This window comes from Vanellus vanellus (genome assembly GCF_965231255.1).
Source record: "Vanellus vanellus genome assembly, chromosome: 1".
Lineage (NCBI taxonomy): Eukaryota > Metazoa > Chordata > Aves > Charadriiformes > Charadriidae > Vanellus > Vanellus vanellus.
In genome coordinates, this window is record NC_138905.1 from 102,862,325 (window position 1) to 102,882,663 (window position 20,339).

A 20,339-nucleotide genomic window follows, 5' to 3' on the forward strand; every position below is an offset into this window, starting at 1 on the left:
TCTAGAAGGCAATTTTTGCACCCTTTGAAATTATTGCATAGATGACAGTGTGCCTTCTTTTCCAAAAGGGCAGAAAATTGTTTCTTAAAATTAGTTAGCCCCACAGTGAGATAATTTGGCTCTTGGGTGCATCCATCCACATTGGGTCCCTTCCAAAAGCTGCTGGAGATGGTTTCTACTCTCTGCACTGCTGCAGACCTGCAGTGTCAATTACAGCAGGTAGAATTGGGGGCACCTTCGTCCCCACGGTTTGCCTATAACCCGATCCCTGCCACTGGCCGCCTCTAACGAGCTGGCTCTTCCGTGCCCACGGCTACCTCACTGACGGGCTGGAGTGCCTTTGCTGCTGCCAGCCCAGCTAGCGGAAACAGGATTCACTACGTCTGTTTTAAGCTGCGTCACTTTATTTTACCCCAAAGAGTAAATCAAATGTACATTTTACACAGTTGAATTCTGACACTTAATGCAGATTGTCCTGAATGTAGAATTTACTGTCTCTGCAACACAACACGGTTCTACTCTGGACGCGATGTCCTTGGAGCCGGCAGCACAACCCGGTTGCCCGCAGCCGGCGGTGGGGACCGGCCCCGGCGCTTCTTTCTATGTTTTTGTATATAGCCATTTTTCAGAAGCTGGTCTGCACTTGAACAAAGGAATTACTGGTATGTGCTTGAGACATTAATTCCAGGTTATATGGTTTCCCTGAGAATTGCCATCTGTCATGCTTTTCTGCCTGGAGGTCACTCAAAGTTACCTCGGGTTGGTGTCCTCAGACAGTAGGTTGAAAGGATAAACCGTGTGCTTCGTCTTTAACCCTTAGTTATCCTTTTCCCTTTCAGCACCCTCCTTGATAGGTATGGTAAGGAAGGACTGGGCTTCCCAAAACAGCATTGCCCTCTCCTGGCAAGAGCCGGACTTTCCCCATGGAGCCATTCTGGACTACGAGATCAAGTACTATGAGAAAGTAGGTCTCACTTACAGCATCACCCAAATTCAGCTCCTAAAGAGCAATATGTTTTGTACATTTAATATTCAAACAAAATACTTTAAACTTTTCACTTGATCCCATATACAATGCTATATAAGTGGACGTTTTATTTTGCACTGGCTTTTTGTTGGTTTATTTCTGACTTGTTCATGATTGTCTTGTTTCACATCAAAATCAAGTAAAGCAGCAGGCAGGCAGTAGATATACCTGTCCCATAGTAACTACATTTGCGAACGTGGATAAATGGATCATATACTTGAGCATATTTTGATTTATGGACTGTCAAAACTTCACATTAGAGTGTGACTGAAACAATACAATTACAGTGAATGTCAATGTGATTTAATTTTGCAACATTCTGTCAAAATTAGGTGATTTCACATAAAAATGGGCAACAACATGCACTACAAGTAAACGTACAAGGTGCGTGCACAGCACATCTTGTGAAAGCATAATTTGAAGACTGCTTCTCCCAAAGCACAAAACACATTTTGCCATTTCCAGTTGGCTACAGGGCCTTGCACTTGCAGGGTAGCATTTAGTGCTACTGAGTGCCTTCATTCCTAGAGACACAGGCAGGAATTTTTTGGTGTCTGTATCTTAAACGGTCACCTGCTAAGTCAATTCTTGCTATTTCTTTGTCCCCATCTGAAAGTCACAATGGAACTAATGGATATGTGAGAAGACCACAAAGAACAGAAATACAAGCCAAGTCATGAAAGAAAGATTTAGGGATGTTAGGCTCTGTAAATATCTGAGAATTTTCTTCTGTGGCTGCACTCCCCTATTGAGATTATGCAGCTTTAATGATACAGAAAAAAGGGTAAAATGGGAAAAAATCCAAACAGTTTAAATTGCACAGCTAGAGGGGGAAGACAGACTGCTTAGAATATTTGGTGGCCAAAGCAAGAAAACCTTACTTTCCTACACTAATGGAAGTCATTCGGGTTTTGATACATTACCATAGTAAGCCACGTTATGACTTTCAAATATTCAAAACCATTCATATGGATGTTAAACTATAAAGCTTATATTTATCAAAAACTTTTCTCAACAGATTATCTGCCAGTATCTGTCAATACTGAGTGAGATGGAAAATAGCTCTCCTTAGAGGTCGACGTATTGCTTAGACTTGTCCGTTGCGCAGCAAGACTAGATACACAGGCTTCACAGCCCTTTGTTATACGGCGAGTTTAAACCACTCCTATCCATTTCTACCAAAAAGAACCATTTTCGGTTTTCACCTTTTATAATGCATAAGGACTAACTATCTTTTAACTATAAACTTCACTTCCCTTTTAGGTGTGGGGAGATAAATGACCTACTGGCATCTTCTAGCACTGTTGCACAGGGGTTATTTTCTCCCTAAGTCAGTAACTTAACTAAATGCGTAGCTCTTGAATACAGCTTTTGTTAGTAAGTTAGAACAGGCATGCTCTCTGGCAGTGCAATGTAATAGGCAGAATGAAAGACAAACAAGCCAGCAATAGCAGTAAGAAGATCACTTATTTGTCCAGAGGAGTAGGTATGTGACAGATTTTGAAGAACTCTCTTGGAGACCAGATTCTAGAGCAGAGATATGAATAACCTAGTACTGGAAATCAGTCTGCTCATTTCAGTATTAAATTAGAAAATTATATTTATCTAGTGCTAAAGAAATGTACCTTATAACTTTAACACTGCCAAAGTATAACAGGCAAATGCAAATGGGATATGTATATTGAAAAAAAAAAAAAGAGGGTGTCAGGGGTAGATATAGCAAGTGAAACTGTAATCTTTCAGGCTTCCCAGTAGCCCTCAAAGAGGGAAATAGCGGCATTTATATTCTCAGCAGAAGTGACAAAATGGTGTTGCATGCCCACAAGAAATGTGATGAAAGTGAAATAATTGTATACTGGATTTAGTATTAATTTACCACAAAGACATCCCTCCACTGGAGAGTAAAAAATCAGGTGAAGTTCAAGAACAAGTTGAGTATGAAAACCTCAGAAATTTTATTAGTCTCTTAAGTAGTTGATAAAAATGCAGAGAATGGTGTTCTTAGGTACTAATAAACACAGTAATTAATAAAATAGAACAGCTTTGCAGTCCTATCCTTATCCCTTTTAACCTGTCATTTGTGTTTAAAAGATAAAAGAGGGTTTGTGCATACATGCAATACAGGAAATTGAATGTCGCCATCAAATACAAACACTAAATACCCCATTTTCAATAGATTGCATGAGTTTCTTAACTTTGTGAAACTCGGAAGAAGTCTGCAGGATTTTAAAATTTCACAAGTATGAACGCTATTTCTTATAAGATACCTTGTTGATATTTGCAAAATCATCAAGATAGCATTGGGGAGCATGCTCACTTTTAATTATAGCCAGTAGTAATTCTGCGGTTCATAAATGGAAGTCATTCATGTGCTCCCAAGATTTCATGAAAGATATGTAAACTTAGAGAAATCAAGTAGCTGTCTAATAAACTACTGTTAGCATCCCACAAAATGTGGCAGTTTCCAACAATTTTATAAGTAAGACAAATTAGTGATGGTGAACCCAGAACATAGAGACACATCTTTCCATGCATATCCAGAGCAAGCAGAACAAGGGAAGGAGGGTAGACTGTGCTAAATATGCAAGAAACTTAAATTTGCACTCCTGTGCAGTACAAATTGCACACAGAGACCTATTGGAAGATAAAGCCCTCTCTGTGAAAAATATTTCTATCTTCTGAGAAACACTCTACCAAATAATAAAGAAATAAATAGAGAAGGAAAGTTACACAAGGCTGTCAATAAGCTACAAGTATGGAATACATACATTAATTTAAAAATATACTAAAGCAGCTCCATAACTTGCCTTCTTTAAAGCACCCTTCATATGACCTTCATTTCTTCAGTGAATTGCTGCAAAATACTGAGAATCATAACTTAACAAAATATTGTTTGGCTTTCTATCTGTCTCTAAAAATAAAAACTTTGAGAAAATAACAAAACTTTTTTTGTGAGCCAATTCTATATGGATTGTAGAGATTTTTTGTTTCTTGTTTAGGAATACACTGGTACATATTTATGTGGTCAGCTGGTCAGCTGACAAGAGGTCACTGTGTTCTGCAGCTTTTCAGCCAAAAATGCAGTGGACATAAGCTGACCAAGGACATCATTAGAGAGTTGACTTGGCCTGTGAGGAGAACAAAGATTCCTAGACATTCAGTCCAAGATGCTATGAGGTTTTGTCACAGTAAAGAGAAAAAATTTTCCACTGCTTGAATAGTTGTGGTATATAACCAGAGAGGGAATATAATGATCCTGAAGAAATACTCTATGTTGAGGCCTGGTAGTTGAAATATCTTATTTCTGCTAGATTATGAATCATTCTGAAAACTATACGGTTCGCAACATTTGTCACCTTAGACGATAAGTGAGTCTTTACAGCAACACGCAGAAAATCCATTAAATGTTTGACCTTAGAGATCCAAAATGTATTCTGGAAAGCATTTCTTCATAGACCTATGTAGTCTTCATAGATACTAAATATTTGCATATTATCTCTGTTGATACAGGATGTCTGCCCTATTCTGCAATCTGTTATCTATCCATTCTATTTTGTAACCCTTTAATATCTTCCACAAACAGCCCAGTACTTTTAAAAGCAAAAGGTCTCTCAGGCAGTATTGTCTTTCCCTTTAAAAATCAAACTCCAGGTATCAATGTAATCTCAGTTTCCTTGCTAATAGTAATCAACTTGTCTTTTATGCTTTAAAACTATTACTCAGACACTGACCAAAGCTTTTACTTTTTGAAAGATTCCAGGGCTTCATAATCCATTTACCTCTCACCAAAAAGGTCACGTGTTCAAGTCAATGGAGGAGTGGGATAAGATACAACCTTGTTTCAGCCCTGTAAGGAAGCCGAGTCCTTCTGTAGGAATTCCCTCAAGGGAAAGGAAACGGTACACAGTGGATATAAACTGTACCACTGAAGCTGCACTTCAGGTTGTGCAGATGAACTGGAAAATGCTTCCTCCTCCCCTCCCTCCACCCAAAACCTTAAAGTTAGCCATCAAGAATTAATGCTCCCTGAGAGCTGTATTAAGCATACCAAGCTGTATACGTATCAGCAACTGTGTTAAGTTCTCCCACATGGCCCAAATACACCAGCTGGTTATATTTTCTGTTACACACAAGATAATATATAATTAGCTGAGGAAGTCAGTCTATAGAGAAGAGATTTTAATAGGATGTACCCAAGCAATATCCCAAGGCACTGCAATAACATCTCCAAACACAGAATATCTTTTTGGAGCAGGATGGGGGGGCCTGCTGATGTTTCTTCACTTTCTTCTCTTTTGATGAAATTTACACTAAAGCCAAATCTCTTTGACAAAATATTTCATTTTATTGGCAGACTCAATTTGCAACTCACAGGCAGTTTTCACATAAAAATTGTAACCCAACTCCATATGACAGCGAGTGGACAGGATATGTAGGATGTCGGAGATGACGGACATGACTTTTCCTCCATTCCAGTATTATTTAGAGTTGAATTAATAAATAAAAGAGAGAAAATAACTGAGCAGTAGAGGCAAGGGGGAAATTAGTTTTCCAATGAGATTTTAAAAAAAGATGAAGATCTGATGAAGGAGAGAGGTAGAGGAAAGTGCCAGATTTAAAGAATTAGAAAGCAGTATGACCTTGTTAATTTTTCTGTCAGTAGCTGCATTTACTTAACTTATACAAGAAACGATGCTCCTTCTTAAAATCTAATATTAAAACAAACACTGCTATTTCTTTGAATATTCATTAATATGAATTAAAGTGAGCTATCCTGAATTTAAGTAGTAAAATACATGAGACCTTGAGTTAAATGACTTGAGAGGAATAATGTGATGATTTAAGACTATCAATATGTGATGTTTTGAATGACAGAATTATTTTTACAAAAATTAATATGGAAAATTATAAACAGGGAAGTAGTTTTGTCTTTCAGAATTGTTTGCCTACAATAGTTCTCTTTATTTTAAAGCAAATCTGTCTCTCTAGAAATATGTGCACCTTATTATTACAAAGGTATAGAAGTGTATATGTACAATAGATTACATACCCTAGACTTGGATGGCAAAAAGATGTGCCACTCAGTGCATGTACAGAGGTTTGAACTGATATCCTTTCCGGTTTTTTCCACACTTTTTGAGGAACGGATAATCTTGTGATTTGCTCAGTACCACTCTGAAGACTAGCTCAGCACCACTCTGAAGACTAGCTCAGCAATAGCATGGTCCTGGGAGCCCTGGGAACGCATCAAGGTCACTTTCACGCACATGCCCAAGTTGTTTCATTCCAGCTTTTTTCCCTGTGTGAACTGCCAGACTCATCCTGGCTTAGGACAACAGATGTTCCTCTGTGTCTTCTCCCACTAAGGAGATATTGCATTATGATCTTCTCATATTAATTCAGTTCTGCTCAGGCAGTACCTGACCCTACCCGAGTATTGACTGGAACCTAACCTAAATGAACAGGAGCCTCATATGTTCTCATCAGACAAGATATGGACATTTCTTATAAGAAGCCACATCATGTAGATCAGACAATCCTCTGAATTTCTGGGTTACATTTTGGAACGGTGAAGTAAAATTAGTCATTTCTGTAGCCCTATGCCCCTCTGTGAGGTCTGCATGATGTGTGTGGGGTTCATTGACCCTCAACCTCCCTACTACGTAGATAGCTGAACTGCTCCAGTCTCTCTACCTCTTTGTTTTGCATAATGTTTAGCTGAGTCAGAGGGATCACGGTTTTTCAGACGCAGCTATGTTACAGCTTCCCTATTTCCCTTAAGTACCAGTACCTTCTTGGTTCAAATTTTGCTTTTATTTTAGATTTTTAAATCATGAAGAATAATACATGCAGCAGCTCCAGTCCCCATGAGGCTGAAGAGAGCCTGCAGGCTGCGCCACGTTACTCATGAGCAGGCATCGTTCATTCGGTACTGTTGTGGCTGAATTGTTAGCATGCACTGGCTCTTTCTCCCGGCGTATTCTTTCATTGTTGCTATACCTACCATAACGTGCTTGATACCCTTGCAAGCTTCCTGACTAAATTTTAAAGTCAACATCAGCGACGAGGTTGGGGAGCAGGAAAAGGCTTATAACAATAGGGACGAGCGTATGAGCATTTCAGGTGCCTGGCCGGTCAGTGAGTACACTCGGCATAAAACAGCGAGTGCTATGTTGTTAGCATCGAATGATCAGCCGGGCAATATTTAGCCTCATGCTAATCATACTCTTTTAAAATGAACACTTGCTCCTGTAATATTTTTCAATTTTTCAAATTATTTGAGGCCTAAATAGCAATCCGCTGCCTACAATTAAAATGTAGGGCTCGTGCCATAATACATTTTCATTACATTTTCAGCACGTACTCATAAAAACAAGAGCACTGAGTAATTTGGATGTATTAGGGCTTTTGGACAGTAGTATTAAGCAGACCTCAGTATTTGACCATAGCTGCAGGAACAGATCAGCATGTCGCAGCGAGGCGTCAGGGCTCCAAGGAAGCGCCTCTGGCATTCTCAGCCATTCGGAGCTCCTGGGAAATGAACCGTGTCTGGTGAATGTTTTTAAAAAATAATCACTACAAATGCTCTTTGGGAGATAATCATTGAAATGAATTCTCCTAGCTTATTTTAGCATAGTAAGTGATGTTAAACAATCTTCTCAGTTTTCCTGTTCTGCTGTTATTAACCTAGTTTCCCAAGGGAAGAACTGAAAAAGCCTTAGATTCTTAAAAGAGAAAGAAATAGTTCTCAGAACTGTTGAAAACGAGAGTGAATAATTAAGAGACTCTCTGACCAGATATAATTTTTGCCTGCAGGAAAGAACTTAAGGACCTTGCAGCAGCTATTATTAATGACACCGATATAATTACTATTAGGAGAAAAAGAAACCTGGCCTCTAAATATCAATTACATGCAGCAAAGGGTTTATCAAAGCAGCTCTGAGCTAGGCCTTCTCCATTAGGTGCCCAGTTTGGCTAGTGTCCTAATCATTGTCGTCAATTATTTAGAGATAGCTCCTAAACCTTTGTATTTAATAATAAAGTAGCCCACAGAGCTATTACTATTGTCGTTCCTGCTGAACCAAAAAATCTCAACGAGAAATATAATGCTGTTTAAGCAAGCCTAGTGGTTTTGATTTAAAAAAAAAAAAACAACATAGTTCATTCTCTGCTGATCTTGTATTCGTGTCTGTAGCCAATTCCATTTTCCCCAAGGAAAATTGCATGTACAATGCTTATTCCAGTAACTGCTAGAAGAGCGGCACAAATATAGTAAAAGTACATTAATGGTTTTGAATAAATGGTTTTCAAATTGTTTCAAACACATAGTCATGGGAGGTATGCAACCTATTACAAGACAACAAACTTAGCACCACAAAGCTAGTTCCATACCTCAAAGAAAGCTAAGCTGAATCCACGGATAGCAGAGGTTGATTCCTAATCAAAGTAATTATTAAATTTTTTTCTAGCCATTCAGCATTTGAACTTCATAAAAAATAGTTTTAAAAATAGTTTACTGAAACAGCAAGAATAATAATGTTAACCACAGGAATCAGCTGTTAATCTTAAGCATGTGATTAGAGGGTCAAAGTTCAGATTCATCTACTTTATAGTCCAGTAAGTTTCAGCTCACTCCTGAGGACAAACTTTAGATGACTTTGATGAACATATTTTGTAAAAGAAATGTTGTCTCTTCAGAGAGAATATATCAATTGCACAAAAAGAAGTGGTAAGAAGCTTAACGTGTTTAATCCTGAATTAACAAAATAGAGAATGTACTCGCAACTTCAAACATGTTATTGTTGCTGGTGCTGTTATTATTTACTAGTGTGTTCACCTTTGAGTTTAGGTGCAGTAAGTTTTAGTACTATCTGAAATGAGAGTTGTAGTTTCCTCAGGTACCTTAACGCATATTCAGGAGTCAAACTTTGGGTTTAAAAGCTTGACATATTTTTACGTAAAGAACGGTGAGTTTCATGAGCAACGATCTAACTATAACTAGTGTAGCTGCCAAAGGATGGCCACCAAAGCAAAAATGATTTCCTTATTTATAAGTTAAATACAATGTCTGCGTCTCCATTTCCCTCAAACATGCCAGAATGTTTCTTTTAGACCTTCTTTAAATAAGAACTAGCTTAAAAGTTCCCCAAAGTCTTCATCTATGAGCCCACACTCTTTTAAAACCTAAAGCTAGCACAGTGTTTTCATAACACACATACAATTTACTGTTCATTAATTGTTCTTTTACAGCCATAAAGATGGATTCACAGATTAAATCAAGAAGATATGTACTTTGAGACATAAGTGAGGTTATATTTTTGTCTAAATGCAGGAATGTTGCAATATGAGGTGTCATTTCACTTGCAGTTTTTTCCTGCAATCCTCGATGCATTTGGGAGATATTTGGGGGGATACAGGTAAAAAGACACGTATTCCTTTTTGGGGGAAAAACGGAGAAAGTTCCTTTTATTTCCTCTTGTCTTCTGAGACTGAATTGCAACTGCACGTTAACCATGCAGAAGGAAAGATTGTTATTAGTTTTCCACTTTTAACATTTTTTTTCACACTGAAACGGAGACAAAGCCACTGACTGCATAATATACGCAATCTCTTTTTTATTACGTAATGATGTCCCCAAAGCAGTCATTCTGGGAGAAGGGAGAAAAATCCAAAGGGAAAGAGGAAGCTCTTCTAGGGAGAGCAATTCCATTTTCATGCAATAAAATGTACTATTTCCATGTTTAATACCAGTATAAGCATTTTACCATGTATTAAACATAAGCTGTGGGGGTGGTGGGTGGTTGTTGGAATGAAAAATGCACATTAGAGGAGCTTTGCATTTAAATGCGTGATTTTGTTAGCCAACTCGAATTCATAGAAAGGGTATGTTATCCAGTGACTCCTATATAGTTTTGTTAGTTTTGTACCCTAATAAAATCATGAATGCTTATTTTGTTGATTTAAAGAAATGTAATGTAAAAAACCTGTCTTTTTCTTTTCTTTCTTTTTTTTTTTTTTTAATGTATTAGTATTAATGGTTTCAAAGTGCCCTTTCTTGATGTTTTTGTCAGGGAGGCTGACTTAACAACCTATTATTATGTACTCCTTACCGAGCTGTTAATAGCTTTAGAGTGTTTTGCAGGAATTCACCTGCTGCTCATAAAAACATTTCTGTTGCTGTAGGAACTTCACCAGGTTGATGCATCTTGTATTTGCAATGACCTTGCACAAACTGTCTGGTTTTCTTGCACGTACTGCCCGAAGTACTAGCATATTGTATTATCACAATGGCAATTCTTTAGTGACTGAGGCAGCTCTTCCTTTTTAAAGAGGTATTGTCACCTGTCTAAATTTCTTTTAAATTTTTTTTTTCTTTTTATAAACTCCAAAAATAATCTTCCTGGTGAAGTTAGTTAAATTACAAATGGGCACTTCCCTGATACAAAAAGAGGAACAAAACATCTTTTGTCAGTTTTGAAAGTGTAAAATGAGCATTTTAGTTTACTTGTTAGATTGTTTACTTTGTTCTTTGAAATTCATGTTAAACTAATTGGAAAAAGATTTCCATTTTTTCTTTATACTCCTCTATTAACTCACTGAGGTGTTTGGAAAAAATATAAATAATATACTATATTATTGTTAATGTAATGCCAGGATCTGCAATATAGTCATGATGCTAGACATGAATTTAGCCCTTTTGAGTTAACATTGCAAGATAGATGTTTGCTGTTGGCTTGCACTGAGACACACAAAAATGCACGCACATGCTCACAAATACACAAAGAAAGTGGTTTTTCAGTGACTTTTCAATAGCTATTGATATATTTATATCTGAAGAGGCTTGCATAATGAAAAATGCTGCACAATCTCAATGGATTGTCCCCATATATAGAAGAGCATGTTCGCTCTTGCCTCTCATTTACTATTTGTATTGGAGTGATTAAAGTCAAACTTTAGTTAGTGTCACAGCTGGTATCTTAGACCCAAAATTCTTCCTCCGAAATTGATTTTTGTTGGATGGTGTTGAAATCTATATTAATATTGTCAACATTAGTCTATATTTATAAGTCCTGATTTTTTCTGAAAAGGAAAGTAGTTGTCTCAAAGAACTGTATACACAGTTAGGATGTGAAATGCTCGTTATCATATAACATTCATGTAGATTTAAGTTAATCCTAATGACTTCAGCCATTTATTCCAGATTCACGATAGCAATCTGAATCAATTCTATCTATAAAAGTAGGTATTTTTCTTACTTAACTAAAAAAGATAGTTTTATTAATACCACTGAACCACAGTTAATAGCTCTCTTATGAGTATCTATGAACCAAGTAAACAGCTGTGAATAGTTTTGCTTTAACTATGGCTGATTTCCAAGTGGTTGCATATCGATAAGAATCTTTTCTGTATTTGCCAGGTAGGGAATATTCAGTGGCAGATGAAAAGACAAAAGTGTACATTAGTCTCCTCTTCTAAGAATAAGACATATATATGTAGAAAATTCAACCTAGGCTCAAACCAATCTTAAAATCAGCCCAATCACTCTACCTGTCCTACCACCCTGAAAGGCTGAAATACCTTTTTAAAAGGAGGTGAAAAGGCTTGTTGCCTCAAGAGGTTTTTAATACAGTATGTAGTTTTTGCAAGGGTGTTCGTAAAAATGCATACATTACACACATCAGTTAAAATTTTCCAGCAGGCTGTTACAAACCTGACAAAATGTCCAGCACAGAACAGGAGCTCTCATCAAAATCCAGGACCTAACTAGCTATGGACATTGTAGGGATACTGAAATTAGGTGAATTAAGCAGGTTTTGTCATCAGCACCATTAGAGCTTAGGTTTGTGTAGCTGACTCAGTGCTGTACTACATTTTTAGGATTGGTAGATTCACTTGAATTTCACAGCTTTGAAAACATGTTGTGCTTCTTTGTCAAAATAGAGCACTGGCTATATTGTATTATAGCGAATCACCATCTTTGTAGAAGTCTTCTGAAAAATTGGATCATTGCTGTTATACTGAAATTCCACGACAGTTGTAAGATGCTTCCTTACATTAAAAATGTCTTCGCACTTCAATGTGAAATAGAGGAACCACAATTTTGTGTTCTGCCATGAGGGAATGCAGCAATTTTGTGTTTAGAGCGTTACTGTGATTTTAGCAATGCTGATAATGCTAGACATGAGAAGATTACCTGCGGTATGTCTCAGCGACTTAGAGATCTTCAGGTGTTTGGACTGTTGCTTTTTACATTAGTTTTTTTACATCACACGAGTTGTCCCTTTTTATTATCTTTCCTCCAGGGTCTTGCGTTTTCAATTTATAAATTTCATTATCCAGTGACCTACTTCCCATCTGTAACTAGAAGTACTGTTCCTCTGATACACAGAGATATGTTGAGTTTGGCGGAACAAATCACTGATATTCATGATTATTCATGACTATTTCTTATAGACGAACTAGAGTATATTCAATTAAATCATCAGGAAGCAGATTTAAAACAAAATCCCCCCCTGTATTTTTTAAAAACAGTTTGCAATTAAACTTGTTGCCTAAGGATGTTTTGGAAGCCATAAGCAAAATTGGTTCAAAAAATAATTAAGTAAATTCATGGAAGAAAACTCCATGAGCTGTAAAATGTAATGAAGCAAATTTAGTTAATTCTGAAATGCACTAATCTGCAGATTGCCAGACTCTGGGGGGAGTGCTAAAGGTGAGCATGGGAAGAAGGAACCTGTACTGCTTACGTGGAGTCTCAAGTCTGCAGTGGCATATAGAGGACCTGATTCAGAAATTTGAAGTATCAATCTTATACCAAATGAATGACTTGGGAATTAGCCCACTGGCTGTATGTACATAGTTCTCTGCGCTTGTTTCACAACACAGAAAGTCACAGAAGGTTTCCAGTCTTCAAATTTTGCAGGATTGCATCTGTTTCCTCTTGAGCTGTATTTGTCAGATGGTTTATTATCTCATTATGAGGTACACCTTATTGTTAGGTATCTCAAAGGAAACTGTGCTTTACTGTCCAAAGATGACAGTGATACTTCTGAGTACTAGTCGAGGTGATCTTTACCATTAGTAAGCTAGTTCATGCTTGCAATAGCTCCTTGTTTCTTCCCAACCCGAAAAGAGAGTGCAGGGGCAAAAAAAAATAAATGGAGTGGCAAAATAAGAAAATCATTCAGGGACAACTGGACAGGCTGACATTTTAATGCTGAAGTTGGAAAGACTCCTGGAGGTACTGGTGCAGCAGTTTTCACTGGTAAATATTTTTAATTAGAAAACAAGTGTTATCAGAGTAGCTCATAACTGCTAGAAAGATGGAATTTAATATCTGCGCTTATCTGAAAATTCAAGTCACGTTGCCCAGCTCCCTTTATTACATTCTGAACTGCACCCTGTTCCGTCACCAACTTAAGGCACAGACCTGTTTTTATTCCTTTCAATTTAATCTCCTTGTCAGTATGATCAGCAGTGTCCTATCTGCTGCCTTCACACCTGGTGTTCCCGTTTGGCTCACCATGTTAACCACACAGCTTTTGCTCTGCCCACCTCTCACCTTGTTGCGCTGGCGAGAATATTAACAGTTTTAGAGTCACCCTGTCCTCGTCTCTCCTCATTTAAATTTCTTTTCTTCGTGGTTCACCTCACATCAACACATTTCTGCCTTTCCAGGTATATAAACCAATTAAAATGAGGTTTGGCTGGGTTTTGACCTTTCCATATTTTCTTTATGATTGGTTATCTGTTCTTCCCCTTTTCTTGTTGACAGCTTCACTTTATACATGGAGAAAGTGATGGGGTGACTGACAGGCAATCAAAATATAAAATATTGAAAAGCCAAACAGGTAAAGCACACTTTAGTATTTCAGCTCCCCAAACTGTTACATCTCAGATTAATCACAAGGGACATCGAGAAGGGAAGGGAGATGATTACAACCTGAAGCGGCCGATGCCTTAAAATGCTGCAGGTTTTTTCTCTGAAGCAAATACTGGAGCCGTCAGCAATTTTCTCTATGTCCCTACTTTCTCCTATTGGAGTTTTCATCTTAGATCAGATTGGCCCTCGGATCTCTGTAATCTCTTTTCTAAATGTACTTTAAGTTTGTTGGTCAGCTGGAAACCAAAGGTACAATATTTTTAGGAGGGTTTTTTTTAAGAATATGAATGGTGTCTTTGAATATTATTTCTATTATTGTAATGTTTTTGTCACTATATATTGCAATGAGACTTTACCTAACCCTGTTGATCACATGGTAATCAGACAGTAATTAATGTTAGAAGCACACTTTTGGACCTATAAGTCTTTTCTCTAATATCTTCCAAATATTACTGCTGGCATTCATGTTAATAGATATACTGTAGGTCAAAATAGTCTTCTAAGAGAAAATCATGCACAAAATTAGGAAAGATAACGAAGCTTTCAAAGACAGACTTTGAGTTTCCCAGGTGTAGTTAATTTTACTGATTTCAGTGTAATTACTCCCCGTCTACAGCAATCTGTGTAAGATGAGAAGCAAGATACGACATGGGGCAATAGGCATTCAGAAATCATGTTATGGAAATATTTTATTGCAAAGTAAAAAAATATTTTTTGAGAATTATTTGGGACAAATTAGTTCTGAGAGGAATATAGGCAGTAAAAATCAAAGGCAATTTCCATAAATTAGAGCTGAGGGGACTCTATTTTTCTTGGAAAACGCAGACAGTAGGTACAAACTCCACAGTTAGCTGTTATTTGTCTTTAATAGATTCTATTTGAATTGATTAGTCACATATTGACTATACCTAATAATTACTTACTGTTTTATTCTAATGTGTATCACAACATTAAAGTTCAGCTGACTCCGGAGGTAATTAAGTGCATCATAGCTGATTCCATGAGAAAAGGAAGGAAGGGGTTGGAGATTTCATTTCACAATGGACCAGAGCTATGATTAATAAAACATCCTATCTTGCAGAATTGTCGACATTCCTTTAAAATAATGATGCTTCCTCTGTAGGTCACATTGTGTATATCCTTCAAACTGATATATCTAGGTAAGAAGAAAAATGTGACCAAATGGTCTCATAAAAGATTATTTTTTACTATTGGTGCTTTTATTTAAACATTGATAATGTCTGAATCATGGAACTCCAAATCTTCTTTACTTTAATATGGTACTTATTCAGCTTTGACATTGTGCTTCAGTGCACAGGAGAAAGACCTGGTCCCTGTGGTACATAGATTTAATCTCTATTAGTATTTCTTTCTGTTTAGTGATAGTGCTCCAAAAAGGCTAAGCAAGATTGTATGACTTAAGTGCAGAATTTTCATGTTGGAGGGCAATGGATATGAACTAGAAAATGCATTTGCAAGCAGTTGATAGTAAATTCAGTTACTGTCTCCCTGGATTCTTTCTGCACACATAGATTTGGAAGTTGTAGGTACACAATAAGTATGTTTTCAGCTGGCAGAAGCCTTTGAAAACCCTTTCCCCGGTGTCAATTTAAGAAGGCTTTTCAGTTACTCATGGGACTCAATGAACTGAATATCTTGATTGTCATTCATAAAATAAGCTAGAGACAGAGTAAACTGCAAGAGAGTGGTAATTCCTGGAGCTCCCATTATATATTCTAAATGATAGAAAATTATATTTGGTTACCTTTTTCAATTGCTAAAATAAGGACTGATATTGTTTTGACTAGAGCCACGTTTCTCTCCCATTCCAATATTCATGGTGACAAATCTTGTATGCCTGAGAGTGGCTGGATTTTTATCAGTGCTTTACTTGCAAAGTTAATCTTTTAAAGGTTATTTGAGCACTATAAGGAAAATTCTGCATTTCAGCTTTTATTGCCATTAATAGTCTTTTGCACTAAACATTTTTAGTTACGTATACTTTTTCTCTCATGTAACATTAGAATGTAAACTCTTTGATTGCATTCTAAACTGATAAAAGGTCATCACATTTTGGTTTTAGTCTTTATCAATATTTTACTTCACATATGTGCACAAAGTCTTCCTTTCTGTGCTTTTTCCCTCTGAAGTAAGGGAGGAATAAAATTAGAGAGCAGCATGTTGATCTAGGTGTGGCATGTGGAGGTTTATTTTTTTGCAAGTGTTAATGTCATCCGAGGGAATCCCCTTTCTTTTGAGCATCTGAGAAAAATGGTAATACTCATAACTGTAATATAACATCTGGATATTGAATGAATATGACATTCATTAATAAACTAGCTACTTTCAGTGAGGCATAGTGAAGAACTACCATCTAAACTGATTTTGCATTGCAAAAAAAAAACTGCATTGCAAAAGCAGAAAGCTTTTCATTATTATTTATACTCTGATCCTGCTACTCCATTAAATCAGTTTGTCTAGTCTTAGACCATTAGCACCATTGTAACTTCCATTCTGTCAGTCTATTTCCTTAGATATGAAAAAATGTCTGGACTATAAAGTAAGTATGAAATTGGGGTAGATACAGATTCAGATACTCATGCAGAGGTGGCTGCAGGAAAGAATTTAATTCTGAACGGTACTCGCATTCATGCACAGACCAAATTGTCACAGATTTGTGAACACTGTCTCTCACAGTCAGAATTGTTTCATTTCGATGGAACTTCCAAGCCCTGCAATTTAAAATTCACTTTTTGAACCCAGGATCCTTCCAGAAGTAAGTGCATGTTTTCTGTGGCAAGAGTAAGACAAAGTATCCCATACTTATCTGCAGACTAGAATTGTATTGTTCTATTCTCAGACTGTCTTTAGCCTCCCTAGGAAAGATCATGGCAGAAGGAGCGGCCAACCTTGAGAGCCACCCCTATCAACCTCAAATTGTGTCTTTCTGTGGAAAGCTCTGGGTTTCCAGTTAGGCTGCAGATCTTGTCATTGTCATGAGAAGGAAGTAATGGCAAAGTATCCACTCTTCGGAGAATTGTCACATGTATGAATCCCGTCCAAAAAGGCTGATTTCTTTGTGTGAAACATTCACACAAAACAATGTGAAGTTTCCAGCTACTAATCATTTTGTCTGAAGTTTGAGCAACTTCCTCCTCAGGTGCAGGCTTCTGAAGCTTTTTCTTCTCAAGCACACCAAGGTGACAGGTTCTCTTTCCTCTGTTTCATTTGCAATAGCAAATCCTGCCCCCTTTCCCATATGTCAGCAGTATTACTTTTATGATCATGTACTCCTAGACATCATTTTTTGGACTCTGTGATGGATGGCATTAAGAGACTGCAGAAAGGAAAGAAGAAAGGAAATAGGACGGCATGGAGATGGGATCCCTCAGGGCTTCCCACAGGTGGCCACAGGCAGACAGTGAGGGGGCAGCAAGCCAGACAACCCTTCCACCACCCAGAAGGGACAGGCAGAGATGGCTGGCCCTCAGGAAGCTGCTTCTATCCACAGCCTGCCCACGTGGATGGAGGGATGCATTTTGTTGATTAAATGTTACCATCATGGTCCTTGCCACACTCATTCTATTTGAACAAATACAAATGATAAATTATATTTGATAACTGTCTGACAACATCCCTGGTTAGGGAGTCTCTATATCCCAAATGCTAGGTTTTACACAAGCAGTAGTTAGCCTGTAACAACAGATATAACATAAAAGATATAGCTCAGGTTATTTTTTCAGAAGTCATTCCCAGTTCTTCACTGCCACTGCCCTTGTTCTGCAGGCTTCAGGGAGTAACTCTTATCATTGGATCTTGGGGACTCTCCACCATTTTTTGACAAAATTTCCATTTCCATCATCCTCTGAAGGAACCTATTTCTTTTTTGTTTGAGGTAAAACAGGACCTGATTCCATCAAATGATTCTGAAATTTTATTTCTGCAATCTCTCCAGTAGCTCAGAAAAAACAGTAAATTGTTAAATGCCTAGAACTTGATTTCAAGCAGCAGGGTAGTCTGGAGAAAGGAAATGGCTTGCAACTGTTGCATCGTACAATGAAATCCCTTAGGTGCTGCTCTCCTCCTTATCTTACAGGTTGTGGAGCCTAAATAAGAATTTCCAGAGCATTCCAGAGTACAAAGTGTCTGCCCACCTATGTCTGGGTCATGACAGATGGGAGCCATAGAATCACAGAATGGTTTAGGTTGGAAAGGACCTTGAAGATCATCGAGTTCCAACCCCCCTGCCATAGGCAGGGACACCACCTCCCACACTAGACCAGGTTGCCTAAGGCCATGTCCAGCCTGGCCTTGAACACCTCCAGGGATGGGGCCTCAACAACCTCTCTGGGAAACCTGTTCCAGTCCCTCACCACCCTCAAAGTGAAAAACTTCTTCCTAATGTTTAATCTGAACCTGCCCTCTTCTAGTTTAAAGCCATTCCCCCTCGTCCTATCGCTACATGCCCTTGCAAAAAGTCCTTCCCCAGCTCTCCTGTAGGCCCCCTTTAGGTACTGGAAGGCTACAATAGGATCTCCCCGGAGCCTTCTCTTCTCCAGGCTGAACAGCCCCAACTCTTTCAGACTCTCCTCACAGGAGAGGTGCTCCAGCCCTCGGATCATCCTTGTGGCTCTCCTCTAGACACGCTCCAGCAGGTCCATGTCCTTCTTATGTTGGGGACTCCAGAGCTGGATGCAGTACTCCAGGTAGGCTCTCACGAGAGTGGAGTAGAGGGGCAGAATCACCTCCTTTGACCAGCTGGCCACACTTCCCCTGATGCAGCCCAGGATATGGTTGGCCTTCTGGGCTGCGATCGCACACTCCTGGCTCATGTTGAGCTTCTTGTCAATCAGCACCCCCAGGTCCTTCTCCTCAGGGCTGCTCTCCAGCCATTCCCCACCGAGCCTGTATTTGTGCTTGGGATTGCCCCGACCCAGATGTAGCACCTTGCACTTGGCCTTGTTGAACTGCATGAGTTTGACTTGGTCCCACCTCTCCAGCCCGTCCAAGTCCCTCTGGATGGCATCCCTCCCCTCCAGCATGTCTACCTCGCCAAACAGCTTGGTATCATTGGCAAACTTGCTGAGTGTGCACTCGACCCCACTGTCCATGTCACCAACAAAGATGTTGAACAGTACAGGCCCCAGTACCGATCCCTGAGGAATGCCACTTGTCACTGGTCTCCACTTGGACATTGAGCTGTTGACTGCAATCCTTTGAGTGTGACCGTCCGGCCAGTTCTTTATCCACCGAGTGGTCCATTTGTTGAATCCTTGTCTCTTCAGTTTAAAGACCAGGACATCATGTGGGACAGTGTCAAACGCTTTGCATAAATCCAAGTAGATGACATCAGTTGGTCTTCCCTTGTCCACTGCCGCTGTAACCCCTTGGTAGAAGGCCACCAAATTTGTCAGGCATGACTTGCCCTCGGTGAAGCCATGCTGGCTGTCACCAATCACCTCCTTGTTTTCTATGTGCCTCAGCAGAGTCGCCAGGAGGATCTGCTCCATGATCTTGCCAGGCAGAGGTGAGACTGACTGGCCTGTAGTTCCCTGGGTCTTCCTTGTTTCCCTTTTTGAAAATAGGGGTTATGTTTCCCCTTTTCCAGTTGGCAGGAACCTCCCCAGACCACCACAACTTCTCAAATATGATGGCTAGTGGCTTAGCGACCTCATCTGCTAGCTCCCTCAGGACCCGCGGATGTATCTCATCAGGTCCCATGGACTTGTGTACCTTCAGATTCCTCAGGTGGTCTCGCACTTGATCTTTACCTACAGTGGGCGGTTCTCCATTTTCCAAATCCTCATCTTTGCATTCTGTGTCAAGGGTAGTGTGGCTGCAGTCCTTGCCAGTGAAGACTGAGGCCATGTAGTAGTGATTAAAACTTTGAAATGAAGCATATTAATACCTGTATAAAACAAGCATTTGCTGTTTACCTAACCATTAATGAAAGTATCCAGAGTCTTTCCTTCACTCAATGTCATGTCTTTAACTGGACTGAAGTGCACAAACAGTCTTGTATTGATACTGCTTTTAATGGGCTAGATCACAAACATTGGGCCATACCTATGATTCAGTGTGCTTTTAGGATAGTGCAAAATCAGGTGGTTTCTTTTTTTTTCCTAATTCTTACATTGATTTTGAGCTGGTCACTAGCTTGTGTTGAAAGACTTTGTCTCTTTGGGCAGAAATGCACATCCTTTAGTCAGCAACTTCATTACTAAATAAAGTCTTGTGTTGTCCAAGTTTGTATATCCTGGCCAAGTTACACGTTAAGTTATATTACCCATCTACACATGGAAGTCCCTGGAAGTTGCACATATAACAAGGCTATAGAATAGAAATTAGATATTCATGACACAGCGAATGTTTGTCAAATGTCCATAAAGTAGTATGATAACTCCTCTGTATGTGTAGGAGTTCTCTGTT

The 20,339-nt window shown here is 38.7% G+C and overlaps 1 protein-coding gene across 2 annotated transcripts in view; it reads left to right on the plus strand.

The window, feature by feature from the left end:
* The window catches only part of EPHA6 (EPH receptor A6), a gene marked incomplete at both ends in the record, with an annotated part of 507,217 nt that overhangs the window by 365,664 nt on the left and 121,214 nt on the right, over positions 1-20,339 (plus strand). For both annotated transcript variants that reach the window (XM_082483352.1, XM_082483353.1), the window contains one exon: positions 840-964. In XM_082483352.1, the coding sequence (XP_082339478.1) occupies positions 840-964 (125 nt within the window). The remainder of the gene's footprint in view (positions 1-839; positions 965-20,339) is intronic.